The sequence below is a fragment of the Copadichromis virginalis genome, linkage group LG23, assembly GCF_057382275.1.
Source record: "Copadichromis virginalis isolate Kocher_CV1m ecotype Utaka linkage group LG23, C_Virginalis_male_GT1.1, whole genome shotgun sequence".
Lineage (NCBI taxonomy): Eukaryota > Metazoa > Chordata > Actinopteri > Cichliformes > Cichlidae > Copadichromis > Copadichromis virginalis.
In genome coordinates, this window is record NC_140639.1 from 48,166,061 (window position 1) to 48,184,410 (window position 18,350).

Consider the following 18,350-nt stretch of genomic DNA (forward strand, 5'->3'; position numbering starts at 1 on the left):
TTGCACTCACAGTCTTTGTGCATCATTAACACTCACATGTGGAAAACCAAAGTTTTACTGGGCAGAAGATGATCATCAGTGACTCTGTCTTTAAAACACTCTTGTTAGAAATGTATGACTTTAATGTGAAACATTCAGAGTTTTTTCTCTTGTTGTGTTTGTTTGAAGCTGCTTCCTGTTGGCTTCAGCTGTTTGGAGTTTCCATTTTCTAAACTTCTACATTCTGAACCTTCTTCAGCTCTGAACAGATGATGAAACACTGAATGATTTCAAGCACTTTGTCTAATAAACTTACATCTTTCATTCTCTATACAGATTGGAGAGCTGTGATTTGTCAGAGATCAGCTGTGATTATCTGGAAGCAGTGCTGAAGCTCAACCCTTCGTATCCCAGAGAGGTGGAGCTGAGCTACCACAAGCTGCAGGATTCAGGAGTGAAGCAGCTGTGTGTTCTTCTGGAGAATCCACAACATCAAATTGAAACTCTGAGGTCAGTCTCCACGTTTTAGTTGTGCTGACACTGTCGATCTGTGGAACTAAAACCTTTATACAGGAAGTCTGGTTCAGCTCTTTGTAGACCTTCTAATCTCTGATGCTCTGAGTTTTACTCAGTAGATGATGCAGAGTTGTGAAGCCGATGTGGGTGAGGACACTCGCCCAGCTCTAACTACTTTGACGTCCAGGCGGCTTCCCTGCTTGTCCTGATACAAACAAACCTGAGTAACCTTGCAGGTCAGATCTCATCAGTCACACCTGTTATGGCAGCTCTCCTCTAGATTGTAGTTCTTGTTAACCTGGGATGGTTTTAGAAGCCTGGACCACAGACTGCAAGGGAAGATATTACTGGGAAAGGCCAAAGCAACCTATTAGACCCATTAAACACTAACATAGATGAATACTCAGATTTAAACCTTTATTGTTTCACAAAGGGTTAAAAAGGGAACGTCCACAGTTTAGACTGCAGCAGATTTTATTAAAGCAGTTTGACAGGAGCAAAGCAAAAACACAAAGAATAAGTGTTTCACATATTAATACATATAACATAATAATAAAAGAAAAGCAAAATAATGATACAAAAGAATGAAAAAGTTGTCCAGAGCAGCAGGATGTCTGAGGTCTGCAGAAACACAAAAACACAGCAGCTAAAAATAGTTGTTGAAAGAAAACGAGGTGGGAGCTGCTGATTCCTGAGCTTTGATACTGGATTAGCTTCAGTAGTTATTCCCATCACTGCTGTAGGAGCTACATTTAGTCACAGCTGATTGTCTCCTTTGACCAATCAGAAGACTACTGTTGTAAAAACAAGCAGACAAAGAACCAATGAGAGTGAAGAACAGGATAAAGAGCTCGTGTGATGGAGGCAAAGCAATAATCAGCAGACTGTAGCAGTTTCTATCTGGATGAAAGTAGAAGGAACTCAGCGGAGCTCAGTCCCATATCTTTGGTTAGAAACAACATCAGTGATTTCCTGCTGCTCGAGATGATTCCAGCAGCTCTCATTACAGCAGCTGATGAGAGAAACAGCTGATGGCTCACAGCTCGTGCACTGTTGGATCTCCAGATGTTCACGTGGCTGAAGTCTGTGAAGAAACTGTGGTCCACGTAGTTCACACGGCCTCAGATTGGACCGAGCTCCCTGGATCACTGCAGCATCCTCAGCTGGTACATGGACGTCTCTGCTCCTCAGTCTTGGAGCCCCTGCAGGTCCGTCCACACCACCAGGGTCTTCTCACTCACCTTTCCTTTGTCCTCGTCCTTCATCGGCCGTGCTGTGTCTTTGTTCCTGCGGTGTTGTTCCCACGATGCAGCGCTGATGTTCCCTCCTTGAATGCACAACAAGTACGGTGCTGGTCTTTCTCGGGTGGAGCAGAGACAGATTGAAGTCTTTCAGGCTTTAGTGCCGACTTCCCTGACAGAGGCTGGACTCCATGGTCTGCACAGGAGGCTTCTACACTGTGTGGAGGTGACTCCTGGACTCGAAGACAGGCTGCAGGTACATGTGTGATGAAGAGGAGCTACAGCAGTGTGATGGAGCTGCAGGTGTGAAGGAAGTCCTGCTGTCCTGTCCCACCCTCATCTTTGCTTCCTCTGTCTTCTCTGGACTTGTCCTCCTGTTTCAGAAACAGCACTGCTTCATGCCGAGGGTGGACGGGAGCGTTGGCTCTGATTCTTTTACCGTCCACCACAAGGAGACACTGATGCTGACCTCCTGATTCATCTGCATGTGTTCTGCTTCACACTGCTCACCTCCACCAAAGACTTCACAAACATCTTCTTTCTTTGAGTCCAGTTTGTCCCACAAACACTTCCAAATCTCCTCCTCTGAGATTCTGCAGCTTCTTGCAGTGTGACTCAGCTGACTTCTGACAGACCACAGACTGGCACAGCATCCACATGTGTCTCCTTTCAAACAGGCTCTTGATGTTTCCTCCCACATCATTCTGGCCTCTCAGTCTCCTTTGTTCTCCAGCTCTGTAGCTCCAGCTGGTGAAGCTTCAGTTTTCCATGTTGGTAACAGTAAACTACAGCCTCTGCTGTCAGCTGGGTAACTAAACAGAGCTGCAGCACGTCTCTGCGGTGGTGCTACATCCAGCCTGCAGACGGCCGTCTACATGTTGTAGTGGTTTACAGTCACCAGGGGGCGCTGTCCCAGCCATGCAGGCAGTGGGCTGCTCTGCTTGTGCTGTTGTTGGTGAAGCTGAAGTGAAAGTGATAGGTTTGTAGTTTGAACCTATCCACTGGAACGTTAAGGACAATCTGCTACGCAGCAAAAAGCAAGACACAAGGCACCAAAGTTCTCTGGTTTACTCATGCATGAGGGAGACCTGGCTGGAGCCAAGCGTCGTTCCACCACTTGACCACCATCAGACTCTCAGCCAGGCTCCCCATAGCACTCCTTTTATTGTGGTTACATGAATATGCATAGGGTCATTAACATATAGCATCTCACATAGGTATACATGTGAACAAAGAATACTGTGTGTGTGTGTGTGTGTGTGTGTGTGTGTGTGTGTGTGTGTGTGGTACTGCTGATCAAAGGGTCATATAACATCCTTGGTCAGGAAGAGGGTAGACCCCCCTTCACCCTAGATGGTTCACCCTAGATAACATGGTGAGGAAGTCCAGCAGTTCATCTAAACAAAAAGCACTTAGACTAGAACAGACGTAGCTACGTTAATCCTGCCATAAAACAATAAGAGAAGGTACGACCTCTCTCGTGCTCCCAGGATGTGGGTGTGCATTCCAGTGTGGAATACACACCAAGCCCCTGCAGCCTGCTAAAGATCACACTGTGGAGGTATGTAACAACGACAGGAGAGGTCTCAGTGTCTCACTCCAACAACTTTATTAACTGACAGAACTTCACATATAGTCAGCGCCAAAATCTCCACCCCCACACTTCCCTTCAACTTGTGTGTGAGTGGAGCCACCTGGTGGTCCGCCACACATACCCCCCCTTGAACACACAGTCAGGTCTCCATTCAGTCCAGGACCCTGGGTCTAAGCAAACGACCCGCACGACTGAACCTGGGAGGGAGAGAACAGGCAGAGGAAGGTCCATCCTGTGAACGAGGCTGGTGAAGGCGAGCAGGAAAGGCAGGAGGAGGCTCAAACGTTGGTGGTCCGGGGGTAGTCCTGGGGAGAAAACCAGAGACTGTCAACCCCAGCGCAGGAGGTCGGCCACGGCGAGGGGCCTGGGCCGGCACTACATCACTGTCCGGAAGAACATGTGCTGGTTTAAGTCTGTCAACACACACAGTCTCCCTTCGACCCCCAAAATCCAAAACAAAATGTTTCTGGCCCGGTTCAATAACCCTGAACGGGCCGTCATACAGCGGCCGCAGCGGTGTCCTGTGGGCATCGTGCCTGACAAAAACAAACTTAGCAGTCTCTAAAGTCTTTGGAACAAAGGTGTCAGGCACGCAATGGTGCACCGGACCAGGAACCCGAAGCGAGTGCAAAAGCGGGGTGAGAGAGAGCACCGATGGATCGAAGCAGGGAGGAGGATTTTCAGGCAAGAATTCTCCAGGCATGCGGAGGGGCTGACCAAACACTAGCTCAGCTGGGGAAGCGCCGAGATCCTCCTTAACCGCAGAGCGCAGCCCAAGCAAAACCCACGGGAGGCGGTCAACCCAATTGCCATCCTTTAAGGAGGCGCGAAAGGCAGCCTTCAGCGACCGGTGGAACCGTTCACACATCCCATTAGCCTGCGGGTTGTATGCGGTTGTGCGGTGGACTTTAGCCCCCAGTCCATCAGCCATGGCCGACCAAAGCTCGGAAATGAACTGGGGGCCTCTGTCTGACGTAATGTCCGCGGGTGGGCCGAAACGCGAGACCCAGGTCGACAAAAACGCCTTGGCCACCACTGCTGCGGTAGTGGACGCCAGGGGGACCGCCTCCGGCCACCTGGTGGTCCGGTCAACAACAGTCAAAAGGTGCGTAAAACCTTGTGACTGCGGCAAGGGACCCACCAGATCGACATGCACATGATCGAAACGTTTGCCGGGTATGAAGAACGGCTCCAGGGGCGCCTTGGTGTGTTTATGAACCTTCGCGCGCTGGCAGGGAATGCACGCCGACGCCCATTCCTTAACAGATTTGCGAAGGCCTGGCCAAACAAATTTAGAGCTGACCAGTTTAACAGAGGCCCGGACCCCTGGATGAGAGAGAGCATGTACCGAGTCAAAAACTTGACGACGCCAGGAAGCGGGAACCACAGGGCGAGGGCGGCCGGTGGAAACGTCACAGACGAGGAGGGGACCACCGTCCTGCACCGGTCTGTCCTCCAGTATGAGGCCCGTCTGGGTGGATTTAAGCGCGAGGATGTCAGGGTCACCGCTCTGATCGGCAGCCATGGCGGAGTAGTCTATGCCGAGAAAGACGGGAGAAACCAGCGCACGGGACAAACAGTCAGCCACATGATTGGATTTACCAGCCACGTGCCGAATGTCCGTGGTAAACTCAGAAATGGCTGCCAACTGGCGCTGCTGGCGTGCACTCCATGGATCGGAAACCTTGGACATGGCAAACGTCAAGGGTTTGTGGTCCACGTATGCGGTAAAGTGACGACCCTCGAGAAAAAACCGGAAATGACGAGACGCCAGGTGGAGCGCCAGTAGCTCCCTGTCAAAAACGCTGTAATTGCGTTCGCTGTCACGTAGCGTACGGCTGAAAAAGGCGAGCGGTTGCCAGACACCCGAGATTCGCTGTTCCAGCACCGCACCCACCGCTATGTCCGACGCATCAGTGGTCAACGCAATCGGCGCTGAGGGGGATGGGTGGGCCAGAAGGGCAGCATTAGCTAACGCTGACTTAGCATCAGAAAACGCTTGGATGCTGTCCGGAAACCAGTCAACGGGGTCATTAGCTTTTTTACCCTTTAACGCCCCATAAAGGGGCTTTATCAGATGTGCCGCTCTGGGGAGAAAACGGTTGTAAAAATTCACCATCCCCAAAAATTCCTGCAGTGCCTTAACAGTCGTGGGACGCGGAAATTCCGAAACAGCTCGGACTTTGTCAGGCAACGGAACCGCGCCCTCGGCGGAAACACGGTGCCCAAGGAAATCGAGAACGGGCAACCCAAACTGGCATTTAGACGGATTAATAATCAGTCCATGCTCCGCCAAACGCTGAAAAACCTGACGCAGATGGAACATGTGCTGCTCCTTCGAGCTACTGGCCACCAGTATATCATCAAGATATACAAAAACAAAGGGCAGCCCGCGCAAGACCGAGTCCATCAACCGCTGGAAGGTTTGGGCGGCACCTTTCAGGCCAAACGGCATGCGCAGAAACTCGAAAAGGCCGAAAGGTGTAATTACGGCGGTTTTGGGGACATCCTCCGCGCGCACGGGAACCTGGTGATATCCCCGTACCAAATCGATCTTAGAAAAAACCGAGGTCCCCGCAAGATGGGCGGAAAAATCTTGGATGTGGGGAATGGGATAACGATCGTTCTCCGTGACATTATTAAGACGGCGGAAATCCCCACAAGGTCGCCACCGACCATCAGATTTAGGCACCATGTGTAACGGAGAAGCCCAGGCACTGTTCGAACGCTGCACGATGCCCAGACGCTCCATGGTGGCAAATTCTTCCCTAGCGACAGCCAGTTTGGCGGGGTCGAGGCAGCGCGCGCACGCGAACACCGGGGGCCCTACTGTAGTTATGTAATGCTCTACCCCATGCTTCGTCACCGTGCTCGAAAAAGTGGGGACAGTGAGTGAGGGAAACTCAGAAAGCAAACACTGAAAAACGTCACCCGAATCTACTGAGTTAGCATGCACCACGGGCTGAGCACCCCGAGTCAAACAGGGTAATGAGGAAAAGGACACAGCATCAATTAAACGTCTGTTAGCCACATCAACCAGTAGTCCGTGAGCACAAAGAAAATCAGCGCCTATTATAGGCACAGAGCTAGCAGCAACAACAAAGTTCCACTGAAAGTCACGGTCGTGAAAGCAAACAGTCACCAACCTTTCACCGAAGGTTTTGATGGGAGAGCCATTAGCCGCTGTTAGCAATGGCCCGCAACCCTCAGCTAGCCTGTCCGAGCCAGCCGGGGGAAGAAGGCTCTTCTGTGAGCCGGAGTCCACCAGGAAACGCCTCCCCGAGCGTGAGTCCTCTAAGAAAAGCAGCCTTTCCTTGTTGCCAGCGGTCGCGGCTGCTACAGAGCGCTGACATGCCCGTTTCCCTGGGTCTGGAAACTGCAAGGCGGGAGGCAGCGCCGTGCCTTCGCTCCAAAACGCTGGTGATAAAAACAAAGCCCCTTTCCGCGGTGCCGCCGTGCAGCGATTCCGGCCACAGTGGACGAGTCGGAGGGCCCGTGGAGCATCGGTGAGGCGGAGGGGGAAAACGCTGGTGGGTCCTGAATAACCGTCTGGACGCCGAAAGTCCTGGTAGCCAGGAGGATGCGATCCGCCTCTTCCGCAAGGGAGCGGTAATCCTTCGTGGCCAATAGCGGGGAGTTGGCAAGGCCAGCGCGCACTGGAGCCGGCAGCTGTCGAAGAAAGAGGTGGGTGAAGAGAAATCCTCCGTCCTCCGCGCCCATCAAGGACAGCATGCTCTCCATGAGCTCGAGGGCGGTGCCGTCGCCCAGGCCCGCGATGGAAAGGAGTTTCTCGGCCCGCTCAGCATCAGAGAGGGAGTAACGCCGCAGCAGCAGCCCCTTGAGGGCGGCGTACTTGCCCTGGGCTGGGGGATCCCGGAGGAGAGTCATCACACGGCGGGTTGACAGCGGGTCAAGTGAGGCCACCACATGGTGGTATTTAGTGTCGTCGGCTGAAACTCCACGAAGAGCAAACTGAGCTTCTACGTGCATGAACCATGAAGGAGGATTGTGAAGCCAAAAATCCGGCAATTTAAGCGCCACAGCAAACGCAGCCATCGGCGGAGGTGAAGGTCCGGCGGCCGCCGATGCTTCCAGGCCAGAGCTGGCTTCGTCGTCGAGCCTTAGCATGTTCACTACAGGGGTCACCAATGTGGAGGTATGTAACAACGACAGGAGAGGTCTCAGTGTCTCACTCCAACAACTTTATTAACTGACAGAACTTCACATATAGTCAGCGCCAAAATCTCCACCCCCACACTTCCCTTCAACTTGTGTGTGAGTGGAGCCACCTGGTGGTCCGCCACAACACATCCTATCACTACACAATTGATTATACACCTCTAAGAATATATGGTTAAATATTTCCTAATACAAATGACAATAATAAAATCTAAACCCATCATCACCACCCTGTATTGTCATTTTTTAAGGCTATACGGCATATATATATCTTCAGCTCTACACCACTTGTCAACATTTTCAGTGCAGGCTTCATTTCATACACACATATTAGCCTTAGCATCCATGTCACTCTGCTGCAACAGTATGAAATTGGTAAAGGTGTTAGCAATCATTTTATTCACCATCGATCTTACACATGGCAAGATGCAACCTGTAAACAAGCAAAGCAAAGCCAATAATGTAAGAATGGGAGTCAAAAACTTTAGAAACATATTCCACCATGGTCCAGATGTCAACCAGGCTATCCAGCCTTGTGACGTGTCTCCTCCTGATGTGTGGTCCGCCACATATTTCTGCAGAGCAGTTAAGTTCTGCAGTGCCTCATAGATGTCTCCTCCAGTCGTATATCCATCCGGAATAAACGTACAACATGTCTCTCCAATCAGCTTACACACTCCTCCTTGTGATGCTGTTATCAAGTCTAGGGTCAGCCTGCTCTGCAGTACCATCGTTCTGATGGCCTTTTGCTCCTCCGCTAAGGCTGTTCCCAGAGTCTTAGTGAGATTAATGTTTCGCAGTAAGGCATATCGGTTGATCTCCACATGATCCCGCACCTCTGCAACTCCGATGTTTGGGATCAAACTTTGGAAGAATTTAGCTCCTCCACTCCAAATGCGGAATTCTCGTGGCACTCCAGTGTCTACTGTCACTCCAAAAGAGTTAGGTGAGGCTATATTCACCTCACGCTTCCGTCGGTTGCTAGGGTGATGTTCAACTCTGTCCATGAAGAAGACATGATCCGATAACTTCACCACGGCACACAATCCTCCCCATCCCTCAGGGAGTGATAGATAGGCTTTATGTCCACACAAGAAATACCAATCAGCCAAAACTCTTGTTCCTTTACTGCTCGGCACCATCCTTGCACATCCTGTCCACTTCTGACTCTTTGCTTTTACTGGTATCCTGTAAGCCCGGTTGGACTTGCATTCAGTCCTCCTTAATGTCAAGTTCTCAGCTCACTTTGCACTGGTCAAGCATTTCATACACCTGCTCTCATTCTCTGGAGGGCAGTAGGTGTATATGTATCCACATAAACGAAGCGGCAGCTCCCCCACTGACAGTGATCCATTGTTCATCACACACAACGGCAGTTGAGCTGTATTCAGCTTGTTCAGCAATATTATGTCTGGCAGTGGGTCTGACACTTGAGGCCAGGCCAATAAGTCAGTTTGCTCAGAACAATTCACATCTATAAGTGGCGACTTACTCCAGGTGATGTTCAGAGGTGTACTATAGTTGGCCTGGGACCAGAGGACTCTGTTGCCAGGATGAGTTGCTAAGCCCAACAGACACCAACTCCTGTCCTCTGGTATGCTGTACGGCCACAGTCCAGATGTATATGCGATGCGGATAACGGCATATGAGCACACACATAGCAGTCCGTCCTATTGTTCAAGTGAGCAGTTGTATTCATAAACTGCCACCAAAAGTTTGTAGAATAGCCATGAGGGTATTGGGTGTGGTTTCCTTGGACATACAGGGTCTCCACAGCTGACCATGATGACATCAAAGCCATTACACCCAGCAGGGTAGACAACACTTTACCAGCCATTCTGATGAGTACCTGTGGCTCAGTTGGTTTCTTCACCGGATTGAGACGAAGGGCCCTAGAGGCTTTCCCCCCCTTTGTACCCGGTCTTCCTGCCACTTACTCCGAGCTGGCCTGGATGTGTGTCACCTTTTTGCAGTGGCTTTGGTGTATCCAGGTGGGTCGTTCTGCAATCTTCACAGCAGTTGGTGTTGTCAGCAGAGCCTGGTATGGTCCGTCCCACCGTGGCTTCGACCAGCACTTCCTCTTTATGACCTTTATCAGTACCCAGTCCCCTGGCTTCAGACGTTCTTCCTGTACAGAAACAGAATCATCTGGCAGATTATTTGCACTCATGACTTCTTTGCTTTTCAGCATTTTAATCATCCAGTCTGCTAGTGTGTTTTCTTCTTCTGCTTTATCATTATCATTACAAAACACTGGAACTCTAAATGGCCTGCCATATATTATTTCAAAAGGCGTTAGGCCATTATCAGTTGGCGTGATTCTCATATACATTTTCACTAGCTCAATGCAGTCTACCCATGTTCTGCCTGTTTCCTCCATTGTTTTCCTGAGTCTCAGCTTTACTGTGCCATTAGTCCTTTCAACCAGCCCTGCACTTTGTGGGTGATATGAGCAATGGTTTTTCAGCGTTATCCCCAGATGTTGTGACATTTTCTCAATTACTTCATTCACAAAATGAGGACCATTGTCACTGTAAATAGTCTGGGGGATCCCATGCTCTGGGATCACATTTTTGCATATCACTTTAGCCACTGAAATAGCATCTGCTTTCTTAGTGGGGACAACTTCTACCCACTTTGAGAACGGGCACACAATCACCAGGCAGTACCTGTAGGTGTTACAGTTAGACAACTCAATGAAATCCATATGGATTACTTCAAATGGGTAGCTGGGTCTGGGAAACTTTCCTCTCCTAGGTCTGAGGTTTCCCTGAGCATTATGTTTACAACATATTAAACATGCTTTACAAAAATGTTTTGAATAAGCATTGAATCCCAGTGTGAAAAACTGCCGTTCGACTGCTGCCACCATCCCAGCTGTCGAGACATGGCAGAGCCCGTGGCTCAAACTTGCAGCAGTCCTATATAGGTTCTTAGGCAATATAGGTTTATCACAAAGATAGTAGACATCACCTCGCAGGCTTGCTCCTTTAGTGAGCCACAGCTGCTTCTCAGCTGGAGGTGAGTGTGACTGCATGTCTGCTAACACATCATGTGTGATGGGCGTAGTTTGCTCCTGTGACGCCAGAACATGAACCCCATGTGTTCCAAGGGCCGCTTCCTTTGCAATTTTATCTGCAAAGGCGTTGCCTAGTACAATGGGGTCAGTGCCACGTGTGTGTGCTGCACATTTACAAACCGCAACTTTACTAGGCAGTAAGACTGCTTTCAACAGGGCCTGCAACAATGTCGCATGCTCCACAGGTTTACCTGTTGATGTTGTCATGCCTCGTCTTGACCACTGAGCGGCAAAGAAATGAAGTGTAGCATATGCATACTGACTGTCAGTATATATAGTCACTGCCTCCTGTCTCTTCTGCGCCTGTTCTAACCACAATTTAGCGGACGCCACTTGTAACTCTCTCTCCTGTTTCAATTTCCCTGTTGCACAAGCTGCTTTCACTGTCAACTGGTCTACTAACATTTGACATTGTCCTACAACCAATTTACCTTCAAAATCATATTTCTTGCGCCAATGTCCTAAATACTTTGCGCTACCGGGAGCGAATTTCACCATAAACTTCTCGTCACCCTCTGACACACTCTTGGTTGCTTGGGAACCCATAATAACAACAACAGCTGCCGACGTCACAGACCACGTGTTCTGCTCCGCACACACTCACACAACAACAACAACAACAAAAAATATCCTCACACACAAACAACAAAAATTAGGCCTATTGTCTCAACGCAGTCTCACACAGTGACTGCGTGCTTTGTCGCACACAGTGGCAAAGACTTACATAGCAGTGATCACGCGCTTTATCGCACACAGTGATAAAGACTTTCAACGCAACCTCACACAGTGGATGCGCGCTTTGCTGCACACAGCGGCAAAGAATAGTCGCACACAGTGACTACACGCTTTATCGCACACAGTGATAAAGACTTTACAACTCAGCCTCACACAGTGGCTTAGATTTTTCACATACCTACTTGGTGTTGCTTATTGCGAGTAGCATCAGTCCCGAATCCCGTCAATCGTCATCCATCGAGGAGAAAAAACAGACGGCTAATCCACCGGCTCGATGTCGAATTCTCACGCCTCGGGACTTTGCTGCAGGACCTCTATAAGTCCTGGCTGACGTCAGTCTGTCGGCGTGTCTCTTTTCCCCTCGGTGAATGTCGACTCCAGGGATCCGGCTCTCGAAGGACCAATTAATGATAGGTTTGTAGTTTGAACCTATCCACTGGAACGTTAAGGACAATCTGCTACGCAGCAAAAAGCAAGACACAAGGCACCAAAGTTCTCTGGTTTACTCATGCATGAGGGAGACCTGGCTGGAGCCAAGCGTCGTTCCACCACTTGACCACCATCAGACTCTCAGCCAGGCTCCCCATAGCACTCCTTTTATTGTGGTTACATGAATATGCATAGGGTCATTAACATATAGCATCTCACATAGGTATACATGTGAACAAAGAATACTGTGTGTGTGTGTGTGTGTGTGTGTGTGTGTGTGTGTGTGTGTGTGTGTGTGTGTGTGGTACTGCTGATCAAAGGGTCATATAACATCCTTGGTCAGGAAGAGGGTAGACCCCCCTTCACCCTAGATGGTGCACCCTAGATAACATGGTGAGGAAGTCCAGCAGTTCATCTAAACAAAAAGCACTTAGACTAGAACAGACGTAGCTACGTTAATCCTACCATAAAACAATAAGAGAAGGTACGACCTCTCTCGTGCTCCCAGGATGTGGGTGTGCATTCTAGTGTGGAATACACACCAAGCCCCTGCAGCCTGCTAAAGATCACACATCCTATCACTACACAATTGATTATACACCTCTAAGAATATATGGTTAAATATTTCCTAATACAAATGACAATAATAAAATCTAAACCCATCAGAAAGCGAGAGTTAAAACACTGAACAGTGTCCACTGAGCTTCTCATGCTCAAAGAAGTTTAACAGGAAGGACGACTCGTCCATCAGGCGTCCAGCTGTCCGTGACCGTGTCCACAGCAGAGTGTGACTGAGGCTTCATGCTAACACGCACACATGAAGCTAATACCACCACGAGCAGCTGCTCAGTGGATTTGGAGGACAAATGTCTGCAGCTTCTCACAGGCAGTATGCAGAATGTGGATCTCCACAAAGACTGTGGAGAGCTCGTCCCACACTCTAAATCCACACTTGTCTGCACAAAACTTCTCACACGTTCCCGTCACAAGTGTCTTCTAAGTGAAGCTACCAGGTTCAGGTCCAGCTTGTTTATCTGGAGCTGCAGGAGATGATCCATCCTCACAAAGCAACACAGCAGATATGCAAACACACAACACAACCAAAGGATTCTCTCTGCATGTCTGTGGCTGATGCTGCTGGAACGAAGCTGTTTGAAACCTTGTTGTTCTGCACTTTGGGACCAGAAGAGGAAACTGAAGCTCTGTGCAGAGGGTCCAATGGAAGCAGCCAAGCGCTGTAAGTGTCTGCTGTACAGGGATGCTGGTTCAGCTGTGGCTCAGTTTCACAGTGTGACTCAATAAAAGCAGCAGGAAATCAAAGCTTGATGCTTTCATCAGTGTGGAAATAAGAAAGTTTCCTGTGACAGACGCTGGAGCTCTTTCACTCTCAGCTTCACAGTTTCAGCTTCAAACTTCTTCCAACATGTTTCTAACACGGCCACATTCCACCTTAATGGAGCTGATATCTTGTGCATCAGCACATTTTCTAAAGGCAGCGATCACATCTTTAGTTTTGGATGTTTAACTGCAGATTGTTTATGTGTTTATATCACATTAATTACAGTAGCAGCGTTGACCACAGTGCTGTACAAGAATCCAAGATAACTATTAAAATAACTCCTAATATTAATATCACACATCAAATATCAAATAACTCTCATGCTGTATTAAAAGCCAGTGAATACAAATGTGTTTTAAGAGCAGATTTACAGAGACTGACAGCAGGAGCTGGGGCTGTTCGATAGAACGATGTATATATGATGACCATATGAAAACGTCTATCGTTTCATATCACGCTCTTTGTTTCCTGCTTATGTGTTTGTGTTTTCCAGATAAAGCTTTCAAAATAAATCTGAAGATCCTGGCCCTGTGCTTCGTATGTCGCTTACTACATCCAAGATCAAATGAAACATCCAAGATCAAATCATCGCGCTAACCGTGAGCTCGCTAATCCGGTTCCCCGAACACACCTGCTGTTGACGATTAGTACAGCTGGATGAAGTAATGTGCGATCACTGGGTGTCGTAAAAGGGGCTACGCATCGATAGCAGAAACAGTGATCGGCAACCCGCTGATTGGTTGGAGAAAAAATGGCGACGGAGCGCGCTCGGTATTTTTCGGCAGCAGAGCAAGAACTCTTGAGTGAGGGATTTCAGGAGTTTCAGAGTTTAATTAAAACGCAAGGGAACACTGCAAAGGCTGCAAAAGCAAGGAGAGAGGGCTGGCAGAAAGTTGCTGACAAATCAAACTCGTAAGTAATCCAATAATAACAATAATAATGGAGTGGATTTATATAGCGCTTTTCAAGGCACCCAAAGCGCTTTACAATGCCACTATTCATTCACTCTCACATTCACACACTGGTGGAGGCAGCTACGGTTGTAGCCACAGCTGCCCTGGGGCAGACTGACAGAAGCCAGGCTGCCATATTGCGCCATCGGCCCCTCTGGCCAACACCAGTAGGCGGTAGGGTAGATTTATCATATCACACTATATTATCCAATATTATATTACATTATATTATAATATCTTATGTTATATCCCCTTTCACATTAGAGCCACAACAGGACCCACTAGAACATGGGAACAAGTAAAAGTGAAATATAAGAATATTCTACAGAATGGTAATATTTATCACTTATATTGCTTGTCGTCTCTTGGAAAGAGACCCTGGAATACTCTGTTTGTTTGTTCATAACAGCAACCAAGAAAAGGGCAGAGCAAAAAAAAAGACAGGTGGTGGTCCTGCACCCCCTCGTCAACAAGTTGGTTAAGTGAATAATACCCTCACGGGAAAATCGATATCTCTCTATGAGCACAATGTCGCGCTGAGCTAAAGGATCCTGTCTGTCCCGCAATATACGCTGAATTCTGAGGACTCTCCTTATCAATCTTGCACCTTCCGCAATGGGTGGCTCGCGTATACGGACAGCACATGGCTGCGACAGACTTCCCAAATCCACCTTCGCTTTTATAGCCGTGGTCTCTCATCTTGATTACACAAAGTAATCTGCAATTACTACTCTGAAATATGAATTACATCTGTAATAATCACATACATGTAATAGAATGTTAATAGTACATTTCCCTTTTTTAGGAAATGACCTGTATGTATCTGTGTGAAATCAATAAAAGGATCAAGTGCTGCATTATCTTTAGTTACATTGATGTTATTTATTTATGGTGAAACAGTGGTGGAATATCGCTGTTGCTTTCGTATAAATGAAGCGGACATACCTGCGTGGCCGCGATCTAATCCTGTTTACATAAAGTAAACCTGCTCCCCAGCAGGTTTACGCTTACGGCTCTGTTGCTATGACAGCAAGTCCCGGATGGGCTTCGGGGAACCGAACGATCCAGGATCACGCGAAATCGTCAACAATCTCATCCAGCTAACTCACTTAGCGTGGTACGAAGCACAGGCCCCCTGTTGAGAGTTTTCAAAATGAACACAATACATTACTGCGGTCGCTCGTTTATCGAGTTACGTTCTAAAAATAAGTCTCAGAATGAAGTAGCAGCTTTATGTTTTACAAGTATTATAGAAGTTTTAAGGCAGTTAAACCCTCACTGCACACTTTCTACACTTTTCTCAGACAGGCATGAACATTTTCACACTTTTCTCTCTTGTTTAAACAAAGTTCAAACCTTCATAGAAAAATAAGTTCATTATTAAAGAGTGAAAGCAAAGTGTTTCTGAAATGTGTCAAATCAGCCTTTGCTGGCATTAAATGAGCTTCTGTGTGAGGAGCACTCGTCCATGGCCTGGGCTCCTCGCTGTCAGGTAAAGTTTCATAAAGCTTTTGAGTTTTTCTGCAGATAATGTTGGTGTCCAGCACGATGTTCTTTTTCCTGCGGTCACTGAGCCACAAAGCCAAAGCTGACTCCATCCTTACGATGTTCTTGTTGTGGACAGTTACAACCTTTTTGCCTCCTTGTTGAAACTATGATGGTCAGCATCTTCCTCTGCCTTTGGCTGCTACCACAGGTGCAAAACGTCTCGTCATCATTGTTGTTTGTTGGGACAAAACGTACAAACATACAGTGCAGCACTGCAGAGTCACACTGCTGTAAATTTGAACACATTCTGTACTGTACAGGAGACACGGCACGAGATTGGCTGACAATGGTCTACAGCCAATCAGGACGCAGAACACAACGCGCTGTAAAAAACAAAAGCATGCAAAATTGAACAAAAAAGATCAGCGAAACAGCGAGGCCACCAAAGGTGAACTGTGTTACAGCGAGGGACCAGCGTATATGTGGTTGTTGGGACGATAAATGTCTTTGAGCTTGTGTCAGAAGACGAGCTGCAGCTTTCTGGACCAGCTGCAGTCTTGCCAGGCAGGTCCCACTAACTCCAACATATAAGGAGTTACAATAATCCAGCTGGGACGTCATGAAAACGTGGATCGCCCGTTCAAGGTTTTTAAAAGATAGAAATGATCTCACCTTAGATAAAAGCCTCAGTTTGAAGAAAGACCGCTGTACAACTGAGCTCAGCTGTTTTTCAAATTGCCGTCAAATATAAGCCCCAAATGTAATAATGCGATTTAATAAAAGAGCTGAACCAGTCTAATAGAGCGCCCTTGATGCCGCCATGCTCCAATGGTGAGGTCAAGATGCTGTGGTCAAGGCAGCGGTCAGATCCAAAAGCACAGCTGAGTCTCCTGATCAGTGGCTGATAAAAGATCATTAAGAACTTTCCAAAGTGCAGTTTCAGTGCTGTGAAGAGCTTTAAAACCAGACTGAAACCTTTACAACAGATTGCAGCTGAACAAATATAATCTTTTACAAAATCTTCGACAGGAAGGGAAGCTTTGAAATAGGCCTGACGTTTGAGCGGACAGAGGATCCAGATCAGGTTTTTAGTACAGGCTGTACAACAGCATGTTTAAAACAGGCTGTACAACACCTGAACTAAGACTGCTGTTAAAAATCGCTAAGATGTCGGAACCAACAACCTTTAAAATCTTTTTAAACACGTGTTGGAACAACTTCATTTGGACAAGATGATGTCTTTATAGCATCACATCGTTCCTCCACCTGATCAAACCACACAGGCTCAAACTGATCAAAAACAGCTGAGCAGGTGAATATTTTAGCCCCGGTGCGATCTCGGGCGAGAGTATCGATGATGGCCAAAGGGCAGCGTCCAGCTCTACGGCCGCTGAAGAGCAGACTCAACAGACGCGCGTGATGTGGATCCTACTGCTCTAAAATTGGAGCTTCTTCCATCCATTAAAGAGGACATTAGTAGGCTGTTAAAAGAAGAAGTCAGAAATGCATTGAAAGAAGATTTTGACAATATAAGGGCTGACGTGCAAGGACTGAGAAATGAGATCGCTAACAGCATGGCGGCGACGTGCGGCAAAGTTGATGGAGTAAAGGTTACAGTGAAAGAAGCTGAGGATGGGCTGTCAATGTGGAGCGATGAGGTGACCACCCTGCAGTCTACAGTAGAGAGTATGAAGGAGGAGCTGTCTGACCTGAAGGATAAATGTGATGAAGGCAGGAAGCGGAGAGCTAACATCCACATCATAGGGATCCCAGAGGGCCTGGACTCGAGCTCCTCCACGGCCGTATCCGTGCTACTACGTGAAGTGCTGGGTATGGATAAAGACGTTATTGTCGACCGCTCACACAGGAGCCCTATCCTGAGAAAGCCAGCTGGTAACCCGCACGCCGTCATAGCCGAGCGTCACTACTACCAGGATTGTGTGGCTACGCCGTGCCAGGGCCCAAGCCCCGCTTGAGTTTAACGGACAACCTATTGCAATATTACGACTGGGCGATATGACCCAAAGTTCATATCTCGATATTCTTTAGCTGGATGGCGATATACGATATATATCTCGATATTTTTGAAGCCAGAAAGTACGAACAAAAAGAGAGTTCTTAGTCAAAGCTGTGTCCCAAATCTCACACAGGCACATTTATTAACATACAGTGTAGATGTACATGAAACAATTACTCAGGAATAAATGATCAGCATTTATTAAATAATAATGCTCCATAAATAAAAGAAAACAATGTTGTGTTTGTGCATAACAAAAAGCTCACAATCGTGCAGTCAAAATGTAAACAGACGCTGAGCATAATAACAAGCAGCTGCTCTGTTCCCAGGTTCTACTGCGTGACTGACAGCCTGGAGTTTGAAACCCTCTTTGTAACCGAGTCTCTTACAGGTGCCATTTATGGTCCTTATACACACTCAATACAGTAATATTACGTTGAAGCAGAGTACGTATCACTCCGCGAGGCTCCTCGTAGCTGTAATGCTCCAACAATCCATCAAGCGGTGCGGCCTCGTAGCTGAGCAAAGTCGTACCAAAACATCTTTTGAAAGGTTTCTGAGCGCCGTGTAGCACATAAAATCGGTTCGAGGTCAGTAAGCACAACCAGAATTCATCCATAAGGCGCACTGTCGATTTATGAGAAAATTACAGGATTTTAAGTGCAGAAAATATAGTTTATGGTTTTCCTTTGATCTTAGCAAATATCTACGCCTCTAATTGGGACGATCACAGATTTTTCACTAATGTCTTTGCGCGGCTCCCCAATATGTCATCACACAATATCATCTTTGAGGGAGACC

General features: G+C 47.8%; 1 protein-coding gene and 1 pseudogene across 2 annotated transcripts in view; one reads left to right on the forward strand and one right to left on the reverse strand.

Moving 5' to 3' along the window:
- LOC146681980 (NACHT, LRR and PYD domains-containing protein 12-like) overlaps window positions 1-18,350 on the forward strand; it is a 427,057-nt gene that overhangs the window by 181,725 nt on the left and 226,982 nt on the right. For both annotated transcript variants that reach the window (XM_085448432.1, XM_085448434.1), the window contains one exon: window positions 316-489. In XM_085448432.1, the coding sequence (XP_085304558.1) occupies window positions 316-489 (174 nt within the window). The remainder of the gene's footprint in view (window positions 1-315; window positions 490-18,350) is intronic.
- Window positions 7,658-10,864, reverse strand: LOC146681990 (uncharacterized; annotated as a pseudogene).